The sequence below is a fragment of the Pseudorasbora parva genome, chromosome 6, assembly GCF_024679245.1.
Source record: "Pseudorasbora parva isolate DD20220531a chromosome 6, ASM2467924v1, whole genome shotgun sequence".
Classification (NCBI taxonomy): Eukaryota; Metazoa; Chordata; class Actinopteri; order Cypriniformes; family Gobionidae; genus Pseudorasbora; species Pseudorasbora parva.
The window spans coordinates 30,159,330-30,179,464 of NC_090177.1; the positions used below are offsets into that span (position 1 = coordinate 30,159,330).

General features: G+C 38.0%; 1 protein-coding gene across 8 annotated transcripts in view; it reads left to right on the forward strand.

The window, feature by feature from the left end:
- Window positions 1-215: 215 nt before the first annotated feature.
- The window catches only part of tns2a (tensin 2a), a 65,130-nt gene continuing 45,210 nt past the window's right edge, over window positions 216-20,135 (forward strand). For 3 of the 8 annotated variants that reach the window (XM_067446631.1, XM_067446635.1, XM_067446634.1), the window contains exon 1: window positions 217-580. In XM_067446631.1, coding sequence (XP_067302732.1) covers window positions 467-580 — 114 coding nt within the window. In that variant the 5' untranslated portion in view covers window positions 217-466. Of the gene's footprint in view, window positions 581-11,080; window positions 11,226-20,135 lie in introns of those variants that run through there. The other 5 variants (XM_067446632.1, XM_067446633.1, XM_067446637.1 and 2 more) reach the window with 5 other exon arrangements.

Below are 20,135 nucleotides of genomic sequence, written 5' to 3' on the forward strand. Positions count from 1 at the left end.
GAGCACTAGCACACCTCTCCTCAATGATCTTTTAATGTTCCCCTAATGCTAAAAATGAGCAATTAAAGAAGAAAAGTCAACATGCGTCTGTTTACGACCTGAAAGACAGAGCACTTGAGCACAATGGTGAGTGTGTTTCTGGGAAAAGTAGGGGGTGGGGGCTGATGTCCTCTACATGTTGGCTTGACGAGTTGTGTACATTTGGCCGACCGTACGTGTGCTGCTTTCAGAGTGCTAATAGGCTTTTGATTTAATAGGCATATTCCCACCTTTGTTTACGTTTGTATGCTCATGAGAGACAGATGAGTGTGAACTGGCGAACATGTGTGTGTATTTGAATGAGAGCCAGGAAAAGGGGAAGGGCCTCGAGTGAGCGGACAAAAACAGCTGCTCTTGTGTGCTCGGGAAACCTCATCCAGAGAGAAGGGAGAGAGGAGAGACGGACCAGCAGGGTCCAGATCTCTATATGGGTTGCGCCCTGTGTGCGGATAGCTGTGGGGACGAGCCAGATCAGGTACCCGTGAGAGGGTCTGTGAGGAGGGAGAGAGCAAAGTCCAGGGGAAACATGAGGCTGACCAAGGTGGGTACTTCTAGTTTTGATTAAAAGGGGTGAGTTCAGAGAACATGTTGTATTGAGTGCCGAATGATTGTTGTGAAACACATGAGAAGCTGGTTTTATTCATGTCCTAAGGGTTAGTTAGAAGGTTAGTACTTTGAAGAGAAGAAAGCATTTGAAATTAGCCTTTGTATATGTTGTGCATTTCCATGCTTGCTCATATGATGTCTAAAAGTGTATTTTATGCTTGGTATTTTGGGTGGCCCCAAGATAAAATAGCCCACTCCCAAGGCTTTTTACTTGGATCCCTTTCTTCAATTTAAGTCTGTGGGATAGTTTATTGTATAGACTTTGTGAAGTCTGATCGCTTACAAAAGTAATAGCACACCTCTCCTCAAAAAAAGAAGCTTGGTTTGAAGTATCATTCATACCCGTAGCACCAACATTGTGGGATGAGTTACACACTGAAGTTGAATATTTAGGATTAGGGGTCTGTTCAGATCCCCGTGTAAGGATAAGCGTTTGTGTTCTGGAGTAACAATGACTCCCTGATTGTTGACACTGACAAAGAAGGGCTGGAAAACTTGAGGAGGGTTTGATTGTGTGTTTACATGCCTGAGAGTGAAAGTCTGTAATGGTCTGGTCCCCGAGGCTCGTTCACGTGCAGTGCAGCGTGGGAACTTTGAGCCCTCTGTATGATGTCAAAAAGTTGTAGTTGATCCTGGGAATCATTATATGACTCTCTCTCTCTCCGCATTTATTCAGCAGTGCCTCTTTCACATTTCACCGCAGATCCGTCACCTGTTCCCAAACGCACACATTTTAGCCTTGTCACTCTGGGATTGCAAAATAGTCCAACTAATGTCCTGTTGATATTTTAATAGCAAACTTGCATAAGACTGCGGTGGTGTATTTCGAATGTATACTCCTACTACTGTAACCATAATGTTTGTTTTTACAGACATTTTTCATTTTAATACCAGGCCAGTTTCTTTTCTTTTTCTGTGGTTGCAGAGTTTAATGGTAATACTCCTAAATCAGTGCATGATCATGTCACGTAGAAAAGGATTTTGGTCTGCTGATGAGACTATAATGAAACACTATGTTATGCAAGCGTATAACTAATTTAGGATGCTATCTAAATAACCAATCTGACATTCAACTAATGTTTTTTAAGCCCCAGTGGAGCAACTGAGGATTTGGTGTCTTAGTCAATAGCCCATGGTGATCTTTCCTAGATCAAATTTTGCAGAATCTGAACCTACGACCTTTCAGATCCTTAACTACTGAAGGCTGTCCCATATGGGGGTCAGTCGGGGTCTAATGGTTAAAATGTTGGACTTGTAACCTGAAGGTTGTGGGTTCGAGTCTTAGGTTTGGCAGGAATTGTCGGTGGGGGAGTGAATACCAGCGTTCTCTTCCAACCTAATACCACCGACTGAGGTGAGACCCTTGAGCAAAGAACCTCCAACTGCTCCCCGGCGCCACAGCAATATGCCACTGCTCTGTGTGTGTGTGCAGAGCACAAATTCCAAGTATGCGTCACCATACTTGGCCACTTCACTAAGAGATTCTTAGAATCTTATCAAATTTTCAAAATGTGAGTGACCACAAACATGACAATAAGAAGTCAGAGATTGAACAGTTTTGTTCCTCTAGTGTGTGGAGTGCCATGATGTGACCAAGACAGCACAACTGGTTCTTCAGCATTTCTTCAGTGGTTCTTTAGGGTGGTTAAGGTGCTATATAGCACCATTTCCATACAAAAAACCTGTTAAGCCCCTGTATAATTCTTCTAACTCTAAGGTTCTCTAACTCTCCCTTAGTCTCTTAGATTAGTTGGGGAAAGGATTAAAAGGAAATATTTCAGGGCCCTCTAACAACACTTCTTGACTTCAGAAAAGCATAAGAGATCCAAAACAGCTTTTGCCATGGCTGTAAATTCCTATTTGTTGCAAACATATGAGTCAAGTAATTTATCTAAAATCTAAGGAGGAGACTGGGGTGTTTGTGGGCTGCAACAAGACTGTCAGTTCGATTTACTGTCATAAATCGGATCGCCAATGTCACGTGATTTCAGCAGTTTGACAGTTTGACACGCGATCCGATCCATGAATCAATACGCTCATTTATGACTGTTTTCAATCCTCAAATAAAGATTAGAACAAACACGGAAGAGAAGACAATGCTGAATAAAGTCGTAGTTTTTGTCATTGTTTGACCAAAATGTATTTTCGATGCTTCAAGAGATTCTAATTAACTAACTGATGTCTCATATGGACTACTTTGACAATGTTTTTATTACCTTTCTGGACATGGACAGTATAGTGTGCATTCACTTTCAATGAAGGAACAGATAAGCTCTCAGACTAAATATAACATTTCTTAAACTGTGTTTCGAAGATGAACGAAGGTCATACGGGTGTGGAACGACATTAGGGTGAGTCATTAATGACATCAATTAAATTTTTGGGCGAACTAACCCTTTAAATTATGTCAAAGGTGAAATACAATTGGTGGATGAGAGAAAGATGGTGATTGGCTGTAGTCTTTGAATGAATGTACCTCTTAGGGTTCTAAAAAGCACCACTTGACACAGGTTCGGTTTAGCCCCTATAAAGACTGGTGATATATAGCACTTAAAGTGGTTTCCTTAAAGTCAATGAACCACTTTCAGTGCTAATAGCACCATTTTCATTTAGAGTGCACTAACAAATCCCATTCACAAACAACCAAAGGTCCAACCAATCTCTCGCGGTCAATCGGGATTTTAGAGTAAACAAACATGGCGGACGATGAGCAAGAAGTAATGGCGATAGTCGTTTTTGGACTGTTTTTACAGGAAATTTGTGGGTTGTTCCGTCAGCTCACATTCTGACTGGGTATCTTTTGTTCCATGTGACAGTCTACAGAGTGCAGGCGTTTTTGCTCTTCCGAGCAGATTCAGTCACTCTTAACACACCTCACACCACAGGAAAATCTAAGATAGTAAAAAAATCAAGATAATCAGAACTTTACGTAGTATTGGCAGAAAGTGAGAATTGGGCCCAAAATCTTCTCGTTTATCTTGTAGTGTGTGGGTGCCTTAAGCTGCACCCATGTTACTTACTCGTCACATCAGATCAATCATTTGTGCTCTCGCAATACATATTGCATTATTGGTTATGTCATTATGTCATTTAACAAAGAGAGGCTTTATCTCGTCAGAATCTTGCCCTCACTGAGCTGCTATTGTCTTAGTGTCACGAATACCAATGCCTCATTCCTGTGTCTTTGAGTTGTGTTGTTGTGTCATTCTTCTTTGTCTGTAAGGAGAACGGTACTTCTGGAGGGTCACTTTGACATGGTGGAACAGAACTTGAGTTGGCATATATGAACTTTGGTATATGATTGAGTTCAATGAAATAAACAGTGCTCTTCAGGCAGGTCTAATAGTTCAGGTACCAAAATTGAATAGGCTTATCAAATAAATAACACTGCATAGTCTTCATATCCATTTTAAAGTTCAAGAGCAGACATTTGCAGGATTATTAGAATGCTGCCACTTTAAAGACCAAATGCACACACGGATCATGCGTTCTGCGCTTGGGTTCATAACCGACTGTGTTTACTAGGATATTCGCCAAGACGGGCATTTTTTAATTTTGATTTTAAGTTTTTTAACTTATTTTGCGTTTTTATTTTATCTTTTGTTTTGTTTCATTGTATTATGTTTTGCTTTTCTTTTTTTTTTCTTTTTTTTATCTGGTTTTGTTTTGTTTCATCTTATTTGGCTTTGTTTTGTATTGTGTTCTATTTTATCTGGTTTTTGTTTTTATTTTACTTTGTTTTTTATTCTTATTTTGCAATGCTTAATTTCATTTTCATCAGATTTAGCTTTGTTTTTGTATTTTGTCTTATTTTATCTGGTATTGTTTTGCTTTTTGCAAACATTTTAATATCACTTGAGCTAATTCTCCAAACATTGAGTCCTTGACTAACCAGATATTTGTAGTGATGAATTTCTATTTAGAGCATTATTTAAGTCCATCGGTAGTTCTAACTAATGTCTAGAAAACTGCTCCATTACATTTGATCAGAACCACATTAATTAAGTTGATAAATCATGAAAATAATTTTTTACAGTGTGATCTTTAGGGCGCATTTTGAGCTTTCGGTCTTCTCTGCAATCTGAAAACACAGCTGTTCTCACACGATGCTCTTTGTTTATCTTTGCTCATTGGGACTTATGGTATATTCCTAGAATATCCATGGAATGACAGAAACTTTAACAAGCGCCAGTTTACTGCAGCCATAATCCACAGGCATCCACTATAAACACCACACAGGAAAACGCCTGGTCAATGTATAAATAGGTTCTGTTTTTCCCACAGCACGGGAACACACACTCATGCGTGCTGCTGGTATTCAACATATACAGAGACATAAACATGTTTTTATCTTTTCTTCAACTGATCACAACAGTCACATAAATATAAATAATAATAAAATATAAACACAAACATGCCATGACATTTTGTTATGCATATGAATGATACGGCTGGTTGAGGACAGATGTGCAATTACATTTCTGAGCAATTGTACTTTCAATTTAGGAAATAGTAACCACCCAGAGTCAGAGCACCCTATAACCGCATAGCAACATGTTTTCAACCACTTGGAACATCTTAGCAAACGTCCGGCAACACATTGGCTACTACCAACAACATCCTTGCCTCATGGTATGATTTTTGCACACAAGCATGGGAATTCTGGAAACAATAATCAATATAATTTTCTACTTTCTATGTTTCTATTGTTTCACATCCCTTCATATGACGCACATCTCCAGTGTCTACCTATATATTCTCAGAAGGAGATGGTCAAACATCAGGGTGTTATTCTGGCAGAATGAGGATGTGTGTGCTGTGAGGGTAGAAATCTCATGTGTGTGCAATGAGGAATGTGAACTGGAAACATTTGAAAGGAAAAGGAAAGCCATCCCTGTCCTTTTAGTGCCACTTCATCAAAGCACCAGTGTGCTGGGGTCATAAAAACAAATCTCTGAAATCCCTCTGTTTGCTTTCCTTCAGCGTTCGGAATACCGACCTGACAGTCTGCAGAGCTTGTGGAGTACTGTAAATGTTTTGGGAGAAAGTTGGGAAATGGGTAGAGAATGAGAAGAGGGATATGATTCAGCATTTCATAAAAATCAGTGCGCAACACACACACACACACACACACACACACACACAATTATCTATATATATATATATATATATATATATATATATATATATATATATATATATATATACACACACATACAGTGAGGAAAATAAGTATTTGAACACCCTGCAAAGTTCTCCCACTTAGAAATCATGGAGGGGTCTCAAATTGTCATCGTAGGTGCATGTCCACTCTGAGACACATAATCTAAAAAAAAATCCAGAAATTCACAATGTATGATTTTTTAACTATTTATTTGTATGATACAGCTGCAAATAAGTATTTGAACACCTGAGAAAATCAATGTTAATATTTGGTACAGTAGCCTTTGTTAGCAGTTACAGAGGTCAAACGTTTCCTGTAGTTTTTCATCAGGTTTGCACACACTGCAGGAGGGATTTTGGCCCACTCCTCCACACAGATCTTCTTTAGATCAGTCAGGTTTCTGGCCTGTCGCTGAGAAACACGGAGTTTGAGCTCCCTCCAAAGATTCTCTATTGGGTTTAGGTCTGGAGACTGGCTAGGCCACGGCAGAACCTTGATATGCTTCTTCCAGAGCCACTCCTTGGTTATCCTGGCAGTGTTCGGGTCATTGTCATGTTGGAAAACCCCACGAGATGAGATCTTGCATGGAGCCCCAGTCCGAGGGAGATTGGCAGTTATGTTTAGCTTCTTCCATTTTCTAATGATTGCTCCAACAGTGGACCTTTTTTCACCAAGCTGCTTGGCAATTTCCCCGTAGCCCTTTCTAGCGTTGTGGATGTGTACACTTTTGTCTCTAGTGTCTTTGGACAGCTCTTTGGTCTTGGCCATGTTAGTAGTTGGATTCTTACTGATTGTATGGGGTGGACAGGTGTCTTTATGCAGCTAACGACCTTAAATAGGTGCATCTAATTTAGGATAATAAATGGAGAGGACGTGGACATTTAAAAGGCAGACTAACAGGTCTTTGAGGGTCAGGATTCTAGCTGATAGACAGGTGTGTTCAAATATATTTTAATTTCTGATTATTATTATTTTTTTTTTTAATTATGTCTCTCACAGTGGACATGCACCTACGATGACAATTTCAGACCCCTCCATGATTTATATATATATATATATATATATATATATATATATATATATATATATATATATATATATATATATATATATATACTATTCAAAACTTAATTAAAAACTTTGAAAATATTTTTTCACATACACAAGCCCTTTATTTACCCTTTATATATACATGTGTGATATATATATATATATATATATATATATATATATATCACACACACACACACACACACACACAGTTTCATCTGTTGTTGCTATTTTCATCATGACACAAGACATAATGTTAGAAGAAAACAAAATAAAATAAAGATAAATATAACTAAGAACATTTTTTTTTATTGTGCATCATTTCCAACTTAGCTGTAATTATGCCAAAGAATTTACAAATATTATTTCCACAGAATTCCATTATTTGACATTATTTGAGAGGAGATACTGTAGAATTGACACTATGGTAGAAATTATCATGGATTTCATACATTTTCGTAACAGCAATTTTTTCTGTACTTGTTAGATATTATTAGTGGACACATAAAGGTGTTTTTTTTTAGATGTTTTTTATTATTATTTATTTTATTATAATATTTTTAGTGAGTTTGTATTCTAAAAGTCCACAAAAGTGCAATAAATGTTTCTTTGTGTACTCTTCATTGTCTCCAGTATGACTCTTCTTTGACTCTCTCTACTCTACCCCCCCGACATTCAGTCCCGTTGTGCCACAGTCTCTCCCTCTCTATCTCCATCATCTTTTTGTCTCCCTCCCTCCACAGCTGTATTTAATCCGCCTTTGGCTCTTTCGTACCCAGTCATTCCTGCACTCACCCCTCCCTCTGTTTCCTCTTTCTGCATGTTCTCATCTCTCTCTCTCTCTCTCTTTCTCTCTCTCTCTCTCTCTCTCTCTCTCTCTCTCTCTCTCTCTCTCTCTCTCTCTCTCTCTCTCTCTCTCTTTCTCTCTTTCTCTCTCCTCTCTCTCTCTCTCTCTCTCTCTCTCTTTCTCTCTTTCTCTCTTTCTCTCTTTCTCTCTTTCTCTCTCTCTCTCTCTCTCTCTCTCTCTCTCTCTCTCTCTCTCTCTCTCTCTCTTTCTCTCTCTCTCTTTCAGAGCATCCTCCTCTTTTTTGAATAATGTTTGTGTTCTCCCTCCAACATTCCATCCAAAACTGTTGGTCAACATTACATCACCACTCGACAAATACGTCTTTCACAACATTCAAAGCACATTCATTTGAAAAGAGCCTAAAACTTAAACATGTTTACACATAAACATGTTTGAGTGACTTTAGCTGTTGCGGTAACAAGTCTCCTCTGTGCGGCATAAACATGGCTCTATTGAGTTCCACCTCCACAGATGGGGTTGCTGTGACTAAAGGAACGATCACGCCTGTGTTTTCTTTGCGGAATCTCCTTCAAATCAACCTTTTATTTGTATTTCCTTCCTTACTTTTGTCCTCACAAGTCCCTTGGTTTTAATTACAAGCTAGACTTTCGGCTAAACTTTAATCACACAAAAAAAAAAAAAAAAAAAAAAAATGGAAAGCTGCCTGGGGCCTATTGCACAAAACTAGTATAAGAGATTAAGCCAGGATATATTGGGGATCCTGGCTCAATTTATCCACTAATATAGAGTTATTTTTCATTATTGTTATCGTTCTTGGTGTGAGTGTGTCTTCAGGGTATGTTTACACGACAGCGGTGTACAATTTTTTGCATGTTGACAAGATCACCCCGGCTTAATCCCTTATCATTGTTTTGTGCAACAGGCCCCTGCTGCTTCATCTAAAACAAAACACCAACATAAATAGTTTTGGTCTCCCTCATACTGGCATCAGGCCTTCTTTTATCCTTTCGAAAACTCCTTTGTGAGACTAAAGACTGGTGTGGTGCGCAGGTGATGGTCATTAACACTCGCACTGCCAGCCTTGTTCCGTTCCCATGACTCTTGGCCCCGCCCTGCTTGCCAGAGTTTCTAAATAACACTGATAATATAAATATAATAGATGATCATTTATCTGCCCTGTTTTACTCCTCTAAATCATACATCTGATTGCTTTGAGTGATAGCACACCTCAGCTCCACATGATCTGAGGCATACTTCATGTTTCTAGCGCAAACATATGAAGTGAGCTCCTTTCCAGAATGTAATCCATAGTGTTTTTTTTTGGTGGGTTTAAATCTAACCTTGAATATGAGAGAGAGAGAGAGAGAGAGAGAGAGAGAGAGAGAGAGAGAGAGAGAGAGAGAGAGAGAGAGAGAGAGAGAGATGAGAGAGAGAGAGATGAGAGATGGAAGAGGAAATGCAGAAGAAGGGAGCTCCATTTATTATTATTAACAGTTAATTCTAGACACAGAAATCTCTTCTTCTCTCTCCTTGTTCTGTAAACAGTATATATTCGTATGCACATGGCTTGGCGAGTGGGACGGGACATGATGTTTCTGTAATGTTCACAGTTTGCGGCTGCTCCAGGGCCCCTCTCTCCCCAACCATGAGCCCTCCACATCCTGTCTGCACACACTCTCCCATGGCCTCTGTGACTGCCTTTACCCTTTCTCACTCACTCTCCCTAATTGGATTGTATCATTTTCCCCTCCACATCTGATACTTTTCTATTTCTTCCACATGCCCTTTACCCATCACTTTCCTTTCAATTTTTGCAGTAGCTCTGTATATATCTCTGTCAAAGAGGAGTGGATTTACATGATGTAGAGTTAACAAAAGTTACTATGAGCATTGTAATGTTTGAAGCGGATGTCAATAATGTCATTAAACAGGGACGCTTTTTAAATGAGGTTCATGGATTAATCCATAAGATCTTACTATCATGCTGTGAAAAAAACAACCTGGAAGACTGAACACATAAGTTCAGTAAGGGGGCTGGGGTATATTTGGTTTTAATCAAATAATTAATAATTATAAATAAATATTTTCTATTTTTTAACAGTTGATGTAAGCATAATCAGAAAATTATTGGCTGTGCATCATGGTCAGAAAAAATACCACCAAAAGTTACTCATATATATATATATATGTATATGTGTATATATATATATATGTATATATATATATATATACACACACACATATATATATATATATATATATATATATATATATATATATATATATATACATTTTTGGAATAGGCCTAATCCCATGATTTACTATTTCAGATGATTCACAAACATTAAGTAATTCATAAACATTCAATAATGCATTGTTTATTTAATACTCATTTGGATGTTTAATGTGTCAGTCATTACGTATTCGGTGTTTATACGGAACCTTATTTCCTAAATTCATCACACACACACACACACACACACACACACACACACACACAAACACACACAAATGTTTGTATGGGGCTTCGGTGCTGGAAGCCACATTCAGTTGGCTGTGCGATTCCAGCACATTTGTGTTATTCTGCTCATGAACTTCATTCATCACTTAGATTTCAGGCCATTTATTATTATCATGTAGTGTTTGGAAATGTTTCTTAATTGGGGGGTTAAAAAAAGATGAACATGGCTGTTTCACCATTAGTCTGGGATGTTCACTATGGGTGGAACTTTTTTATTGCGCGTTTATACCTTGCATCTTTTCAAAAATGCATCACAAGCTACATTTCAAGTATTTAAAGGGCGTTTAAATAATACTTTAGCTTTATAACATGCTGCATCTCTAGAACTCTTGTGAAAGCGACTGCCGATGTAACTCGACTTATGACCGCGTGATGTCGCTATTTTGCTTTTAATAATTCTTTCATAGGGGCACTTTTTGGGCGGACAAATATGAAACACTGATTTTCATACCAATATCTCGCGAATTGCTTTCTAATGCACATCACCCACTAGTAATGTCTAATTCATTCTAATTTCATGATTGCTGTAGCGTTTGCAAAGTTGTTTAAACATTTATGTGTTAATTTATTTTGAGTTGACAGTTTCCTGTTGTATAAGAGAGGACCTCCTGGCCAAATTATATTTATATTATATTACATAGATTAAGGAATTAAGTCATAAATAAATGTTCGAATATTCTAAGCAAAATGTGATAAATGTCTCAATTCATATGGTGTTAATGAAAAAGTAATGCTATAGTAGAAAAAGCACGCTGCATTCATAAAGCTAGGCGCGTCTAATTTGCATTCCATCCAATCAACGATCGAGTCGACTGGATGCAGCCAATCAGAAAGGTTTGCTTCCAGTAACAACATTCCACAGTATTCCTTTCCCGCTGTAACTCCTCCCTCACCGCCAGGCTATGAGTTTACTGGGAGTAAAGAAAACAACTCCATCAGTAGTCGAGTGCTTCTCCATTGAATCATTGGGAATGTAGCCCATGAAATCTTTAAGGAAACCTTTTTTAGCTGGAATATTCTCCAACAACATGAATAAGGTAAAGAATTCTCATTCAGCATTAATATAAGATTACATGCCCAGAGGTCCTGAATATCAAGAAGATGACTTGGAATGTATATCTATTCAATATTATTGTATTCATGTTATTCAAATAATATATTGGGAGCAACAATGATATGATGTAGTTTTCTATAGCCTATAAGCCTATATGTTCCAGCATCCTATAGGTGATCGAGTGCAATTGAAAGAAAAGTACTCTAGTTTGTGTTTTTATCTGTAAACGGATACAATAGTTTTGAGCTTAACATACTCCATAGTAAATAAATATTTTACGGGGGTAAAAATATTTTACGGGGGGCTTTAAAATGGAAGATTGCTGGTATTGGTCCTGCTCCACGCTTTCCATGTTCACTATCAAGGCAAAACAGCATGAGGCATGTCAGACGAGATGCATAACAGGCAGCATGAGCGAAATCTCTTTCTGGATGACACACGCCTTACATAACCACAAATGAAAACCTTATAAAACTCTTAAAAATTTTATCACTCTGCTAATTAAGTCTGGCAAGAACTAATTTGAGCCCGGCGTTAGGCTTTATTGGGTTATGTCGTCGATGAAAGTCTGAGGAAACGCATACCTTTGGTTTTTCCCACTCTTTGCCAGGGGTGAAACTGCGCTGAAAATTGGAGCAGAAAGAAAGTCATCATATGACTTCACGAGCTGGTAACTAATAGTAACTGCGTCACCATGCATTAAACGCCTCACTGGAGACAACGGCTGCGTCTCAAAACAGTGAGCTCACTTTATAGACAGCATTAAGAGCACCGATTAACCTGCACTACGATTTCTTAAAGTTATATTTTAATTAACTTTCCTTTCTGCAAATGTTCATAGTCTTTTTTCAAAATTCAACAGTTGTAGTATATAGCCCACACTTAAACATACAGCACTGGTCAAAAGTTTGGAAACATTACCATTTTTAATGTTTTTGAGTCTCCTCAAGCCTGTATTTATATGATACAAAATACAGCACAAACAGTAATATTGCGAAATATTATTACAATTTTAAATAACAGTTTTCTATTTTAATATACTTTAAAATATAATTTATTTCTGTGATGGGAAAGCTAAATTTTTAGCGTCATTACTCCAGTTTTCTATGTCGCACGACCCTTCAGAAATCATTATAATATGCTAATTTGATGCTCATTTATTAATGTTGAAAACAGCTGTGCTGCTAAATATATATTTTTGGAACTTGTGATAAATTTTTTTTAGAATTTATGTATGAATAAAAAGTTAAAAAGAACAGCATTCATTCAAAATAGAAATTATTTATAACAAGTCTTTACTATTACTTTTTAAAATCAATTTAGCATATCCTTGCTGAATAAAAGTATTCATTTCTTTCAACAAAGAGAAGACGAAAAAAAAGACTGACCCCACACTTTTGAACAACAGTGAATCTTTTTATTTTAATTAAATGCTGTTCTTTTTTTTAACTTTTTATTCAAAGAATCCTGAAAAAGGTATCACATTATGGAAAAATAAAATAACTGAGTATCAAATCAGCATATTAGAATGATTTCTTAAAGATCATGTGACACTGAAGTAATGGTGCTGAGAATTCAGCTCTCTCAATGCTTTTTCGGTGGGCTGTAAATTAATATCGCACCTTGCATGGACTTCCTCAGCTTATATGCATACATCCACCTGTCCTGAATACACAAAGCGGATGTAATGCAAACTTTATTATACCACACTCCAACTGTAAAGTCTATGAATCTGTCTGCTTGGAGAATCACAGTTTACATTGTAGACAAACCCAGGGAAAGAGTTCTAGATGTGTAAGAGAGCAATACAATAGAAGTGTTACTTAGCAGCACACTGTAATAATCCTTGCTGTTGATTTTAGAGCAGTAAAAAAATGGCAAGTAATTACTATGCGATATAAGCCATAATCAGGGGGATTTCTTTACAAGCATATTGAGCCATTTATGTATAGTCATAAAATGAGTGTGGTTTCTGATTAGTGTGTTTTACTTGGTCCTTTCTAAAGTTTCAAGTTTCACATCATATTGAAATGCTCAATCATAACAGTCTCAAACCGAGACCCGGAGTTAGATTATAGTGTGCGAGCGTTTACTGACATGAAGGTTCACATAAAAGTCACGCCACAGGAATTCCTGATGAGTAATCAGATGTATGCGCATTATTGTAGTTTATCTATTGCATCGAGCAGCCTTGAAGTCTCTTGACTTTCCCTTAGCTTATATATAGTAACATGACAACATTGTGTGGTAGAGTAAGTTCTTGATAACAGGCTATCCGCTAATAGACTGCAGTGTGATTAGTGTGTGAAGTCTCAGTGACAGGCTTTCATGAGGAAGTGCAAATAATAACTCGCACAATAGAGGATGGGCAGGTTAGCCTGTCATATCCTGAGGATGCTGGGCCGTGGCCATCGTAGACATGGAAAGGGGGCACGTCCCCCTCAATATTCAATATATTAGTTTTCTGATGGCCAATTCTAGTAGTGGAATAATTTGATAAGCTTATTATAAATACGAATGGTTCGCTGTGAATATTGCAAGTGTTGTGTTTTGGTCATTGCGCAGTTTGTTTGTCATGGAGATATATTTGATTAGCGCAGGAAGTATGTAATGGCGCTATGCTGACTTCATCACTGGAACAGGCAGTCTCTGTTCTTCCACTGCCTGTCCCACCCTGCACACGCACACACACACGCACTTATAAACACACACTTGTATTCGCACACATGGTTCCCTTGCTTTCCCTTTACCAGCCCTCAGTGAGGAAAGAGGCTTGTAACGCTCTTTTATACTCCCCAATTGAGACGCTTAATATTTATTAACCCTCGAGTTTTGGTACACAACACTCTCGGGGATGCTGTGCTACAGATGTGAATGATAATTAACACTGTTAGACTTGTTGGGAAGAGATGTTCTTTTACTTTACTAAGCAAGCAATCAGACGTTTTTGGATGTTTAAAACATGACCAAGGGAGGAGGGAAATGTATTATTATGCAAGTTACCTGCCTGGGAAAAACTTCTGCTCGTGATTCTTATTAAGTGTGGGTCATATTTCAGGATTCTTTACGTTAGGAAACCCTCTGAGATACTGACACCTTGCACTTCTGGAGACTCGGGTAGGCTGCTATTCTGGAAAATGGTGGCACTGGAGACTGAAGGGTTCCTGATGGTTCCACACCTAATTCTTCCATTTAATTCCTAATTTGTTTGGCAGTTTGTTTTTGTCTGACCCTGCTGAACCAATGAGCGTTTTGCTGCCCAATGGTCATGCCTTAATTTTTCAAATTTCTAGCATTGCATTAGTTTTGCATCCTTCTCATGAGCATTTCATAATGTTTGACTTTTCAGTGCAAGTTGAATCTCTTTTTTGGTTTTCTTTTAGCTGTAAAAGAAAGTTAATAATTATGCACACTTGAATATTAGGTGTTTTTTCACTTCCAGCCTTCCTTAACAATTATTTATCACTTATAAATGATTAAATACACAATTAATGGTAGGTATTAAGAATCATGTGGCTTGGAATATAATCATACTATCAACTTGTTTAATAATTATGCACACATTTTATATCAGAGATTCAGTTTTTGTATTCTGTGTAATTTTACTATAAAATACTATCAAATTTGTTGTGGTTGTTTTATCAAGCAAAAACTATGAATTGCAATATAATTTATGGTAAAAATAAAACCGTAAATAGACATTCCCAAAAGTCACTGCGTAACATCACATATGATTGTTATATAAAAAGTGTATCATCAGTAATGTACATTAGGGTGATTTGTGTTCTATAGTATGATATTTAATTCATGTTTATTTCATTATTTTAGTGCCGTCGGTTTTAACCTGATGGACGTTTGTCTTTGACCCTGTGGACCGTCTATAAGATTTCACTGGAAAACGTATAGAAAAAAAGTACTCATGGAGGACTATTCCTAAACATACCCATCACTGGAGTGTAGGCAGATCGTGCGAAAACGAACTAATGAGATTGTATGAATTCATACAAATTAGCCAACAATTTGCCAAAACGTAAAATAGATTGCAATGAGATTGTTTTGAATGGACAGACCACTTAAGATGAACTCTGGTTAATCATGTGGCTTTCGCTACTTCTATTATTATGATGAACGTGATTTTATTAAGTACAACTTGTTCCTGGAAGTTTATGTAAAGGCACAGTTTATGTCAAGTTTAGGCTTACAACCAGGGTTAGGTGCTTCTACATCAGTGTTATTCACCAATCATTTCCTTATGATTTTTTCCTTATGAATAACTTATGGCTAGGGTTAGGGCTACATTTTCTGACAGAAATGTTCCAGAATCAGCTCTAACTTGGCAAAATCACGGTGACCCTAATAATATGATGGTTATCAGTACATAAGGTACAGAGCAGAATTTGATAGTTCAGTAATTGGAGTATTAACATTATATCACTAATTGAAATAATTGAAATATACAAGTCAAGTACCACCTCGCAACACCTGAAACATTGTTTTTATGGGAAAACCCTAGCTACCGTAGCTACTGTTTTTTTTTTTTTTTACTGTAAATTATAACCATGTTTTTGACAGTGTAGAAGACAAACTTAATAGTAACACCTCTATAGCATTGAGTTTTGCACAGGCGGAAAAAATCTAGTTGACTAGCAATTGGGGAAAATGACACCATTGCATTGAACGCCACTATAAACACCTCATCATATTTTGGGCAGCAAAGCTAATTCCTCTGGCTTTAAAAGCACTTTATCAGCAAGTGTAGGTTTTAGCAGCAGTTATTCAGGTGTTTGCATATTCCTTTACTGGCTCATCACAAGAGGACAGTTTGATTCCCTTCATTCAGACCCGCTGATGTTTATTCTTCTGATTTTCTCTGAATTGTTGTTTGCATCGGCTTACCGAAGCTTCTTTGTCTCTATGATTTAAAAACATAATGGGTAGCATCTGTTGCTGGACCACCATCGTTGCGGGCGCGATTTTGTGATTTGATAATGTGACGTTGCGCAGCTGCTTTTTGTTTATTGCGACCTACAGGAGAACGATGGCAGGGCCATCTCCCTATGGGCACCCTGGGCATTGATGCCATGTTGATTGGAGAACATTTGTGGTGAGATCTTAGCAATTCTCCAGTTTGTGGGCTGTTGCTATTTGGATCTTTACTTTAGTGGTCTAAATTCTTTACCATCGGCAGTGGTTTCAGTGACTTGATTTAAATCTTTAACTACAGCGACAGATGCAGGATGTTTTGTCCATCTCAGTGGCATGTTTTAATTGGGTTAGTGTACGTTTACACGACAACGGTGTACTAAAGACTGAAAACGTTGTCAAAGCGATCCCGTTCACCTAGATCCACAAAATGACTAAAAACGTTGTAATATTCATGCCGGGCTAGTAGTTGGTGGTCACTTTGTAAAGAAAAAGAAAAACTGAACATGCAATGCATGCACTTTTGTATGCAGTATATGACGGGGTTAACACAGGAGCGATAACGGTATCATTTTCAAAAACTTTCACTTTTAAATCCGTTTTCAAAAGGGTGCTTTTTCAGGCTGTTGTCATGTAAATAAGTGGCCAAAACACATACACACACACACACATATATGTGTGTATATGTATTATATATATATATATATATATATATATATATATATATATATATATATATATATATATTCAAAAAATGTTAAAACTCTAATTAATGAGATTTAAGGTCTCATTGAAACCACCATTGTAGCCTAAAAGTTTTTCAAAACCATATGAAATTTTAAAAATTTCCTTTCACTTTTCTTTATCGTGGCCACTTGTAAATGTCATTGACCCCTAAATGTCAATTGGTGTTTATGTTCTTTTTGGGCTTTCCATGTAGAGCTTGCATGTACCAGTGTCCAAGTTGAGCTGGAACACAAAGTTTGTTTCATTGCAGGATATTGCGCACAATGTGAGGATCTGTTGAAGCTGGAGCTATTTCTGGAAGAGAGGAGAGTGCAGAGGTGAAGAATCATGGGAAAATTGTTCCGAGGGTGTGTGTTTGCCCAAAATACGGACTTCCCTCTAGCTTTCTGACATTTCTATGTCTGTTTATTTCCAGATTGTCTGTTCAATTCCTCTTCTGTTCTTTCATTTGGGATTGAAGGGGAGGGTTTTCTCTCTCAAAGGCTGTTCTTTTTGCTGGAGAGCTTTGGCATGCCTATACTAGATGGCTAAAATTAAGTGAACAGTCCCTCCTTGTCTCTGCCCCGTGCCCTGGGGGCCGTCCTTACCCTGACTACCCGCTCTTGGCACACTGTTGGCTGGGCAGTAGTTTAGTCTGTTGACGGGTGGTGCAGTCACACCTCAGAGAGCGCTGGACCTGAGAGATGTTATTTTGCACACTTGGTTAAAGGGGTGGGGTTATTTAGTGCAGGTAATGGCATGCTGATTTTTTTTTTCAGTTGGGTCCTTGACCCTTGTGGACTTTAGCCCTGGAAAGGTAAGCTTTATAATGTATGTTCTCTGCTCACCTCACAAGGGCACACAGAAAGCTCACTTTTATTATTATTAGGGCTAAATTGCATACACACTAACTAAATTTAGAGGACACGAAAACTTTTGGTACCATCAGATTTCTTTATAAGCTTTTAAAGTGTTTTTAAGTGAGTACCAAATATGTGACTTCCAAATTAATGTGAGTACCGAAGCGTTTAGGCTTTCAATTTAGCTTAATATAACTTTAGTACAGTTAATTAGAGGAAATACTGCAGGTCAGTGATAGACTATTTATCTATTATTATGTAATTGACCCTTGGTCAAAGCTAAGGAAAATGAATAGAGTTTACATGGGAAAAACTAGAAGTTGAAATTAGTAGAAAGAGAGGAAATCCAAGCATTAAGGAGCTGTAAAGGAGAAACGGAAAAGCAGCTGATGATTTTCATTTGGGTGGGCTTACTGAACTCCTGGAGTAGCCAAGCAAATCAACGTGATCTGGCTCAGATCTCGCTGCCTCGCTCTGTCTCTGAGAAGGATAACACAAGACACTTTCTTGATTAACCAAGAAAGTGGACTTTCTTAGTAACTGTGGAAGTTTAAATGGGACACTTTAACACATAACACATACTGTTTGTCATGGGGCACTTTTACAGGGCATTTGCTAATGACTGAAAGCAGCTGATCTTGAATGTTTGCTCAAAGTGAATGAAAACTTGCTCTTCTTATTAGGCAATTATATAAAGGTTTCTCAACCATCTTAGTCACACTGAAGAAGTCTTGTGTCACAGTACAGTCAAAGGCACAAACGGTTATGACCCTATTAGGGGACGTTTCAATGTGGAGAGAGGGCAGGCTGTAGTGACCAGGAACAGATGTCCCTCTGCTGCTCAAGTAGATTTGCTTCAGGACCAGATTTTGCGTTGAACATTGAGGGATGTCTCAATGTCGTACCATTTTTGCCAATTAGTTATTCTAAAATATAAAAAAAAATGACCTTATCACCAGTATTTTTTTTAAAGCTCATTCCTATGCAGTTGCTTGGTTCTGAAAACATTCTAGGACTATCTTTTTGTTATGCTGTTCCTGGAGGTTGCTAGGGTTATTATGTGGGAAGTTGTGTGTTCTGCCGGTTGCTAGGGTGTTGCTATCGGTTTGTTTTTATTTTCTAGGTGTTCATTTTGTTTGGGTCATTATTTGGGGGTTTCTGTGTGCTCGCTAGGTTGTTGTTATGTGGTCTTGATATTTTGAATGAGGGTAGTAGGTTTGTTTTTGCTTTTTGGTTGTTGCTTGGATGCCCTGGGTGTTTTCTAGGGTTTTGCTCTGTGTTTGTTATGATGTTTTGGGTACTTGCTATGGTTATTATGTGGGTAGTGGGCTGTTCTGGGTGGTTGCTAGGGTGTTGCTATGTGGGTCTTAGGGTGTTTTTTGTGGTTCAGGTTAGGGATAGGCAGCGTTGGTGGTGAGTTTAGCTCCTACATCCCTAATTAAACAAATGAAGAAGCTCCTAAGCTCTGATGTACAATGATTTTCTTGGTGGTTGCTACAGAGTTGCTATGTTACAATTTTTTTCTGTGTGGTTGCTAGGGTTATAATGTGGGTAGTGGAGTGTTCTGGTTGATTGCTAGGATTCTCTGTGTGGTTTCTTGGCTAGAGGTCACCTGTTTCAACTATTTCATCATCCAAAAGGGACATTTCATTAGTAAATCATAAATACTACCTCTCATTGTTTTTACACAATAAACTTGGTTTTAAGAAAGTATTGTAACATTAAAAATGACACACTTAACCTTTAAGTATGTGTTCTGTAGGAGGGTATTCACAGGTGATAGTTGGAGATGCCCATTGTACCTCAGGACAATGGCTGAAGAGTGAAGGACTCAAGTGGCTGAATGTGGTGGTGCCAGCTCATTGAAGCAGTGACTGTGGCACCTAACGGCACATACTGCATTTCTCGTCAGCTGTCCAAACAGGGTCGAGAGAGAGAGAGAGAGAGAGAGAGAGAGAGAGAGAGAGAGAGAGAGAGAGAGAGAGAGAGAGAGAGAGAGAGAGAGAGAGAGAGAGAGAGAGAGAGAGAGAGAGAGAGAGAGAGAGAGAGAGAGAGAGAGAGAGAGAGAGAGAGAGAGAGAGAGAGAGAGAGAGAGAGAGAGAGAGAGAGAGAGAGAGAGAGAGAGTGGAAAAAAGTGCTAAAAACCCTCTACCTCTCTGCCAAATGGGAAAGTGCCCTTCCAAACACAATGCTGCATTATGCTTTTCTGCTGGGACGTCATACACGGTTAAAACCAAACCAAACCGTGTACAAACATGGTGCATGATGAGCTTGTGCTGTCTGTTAGTCTTGATCCTAATCAGAAGTGTTAACACATATTGGCATTTGAGGAGGGTGTGTGGACGTGAGGTATTTTATAGTTAAACGCTATACAGTGGGGTTGT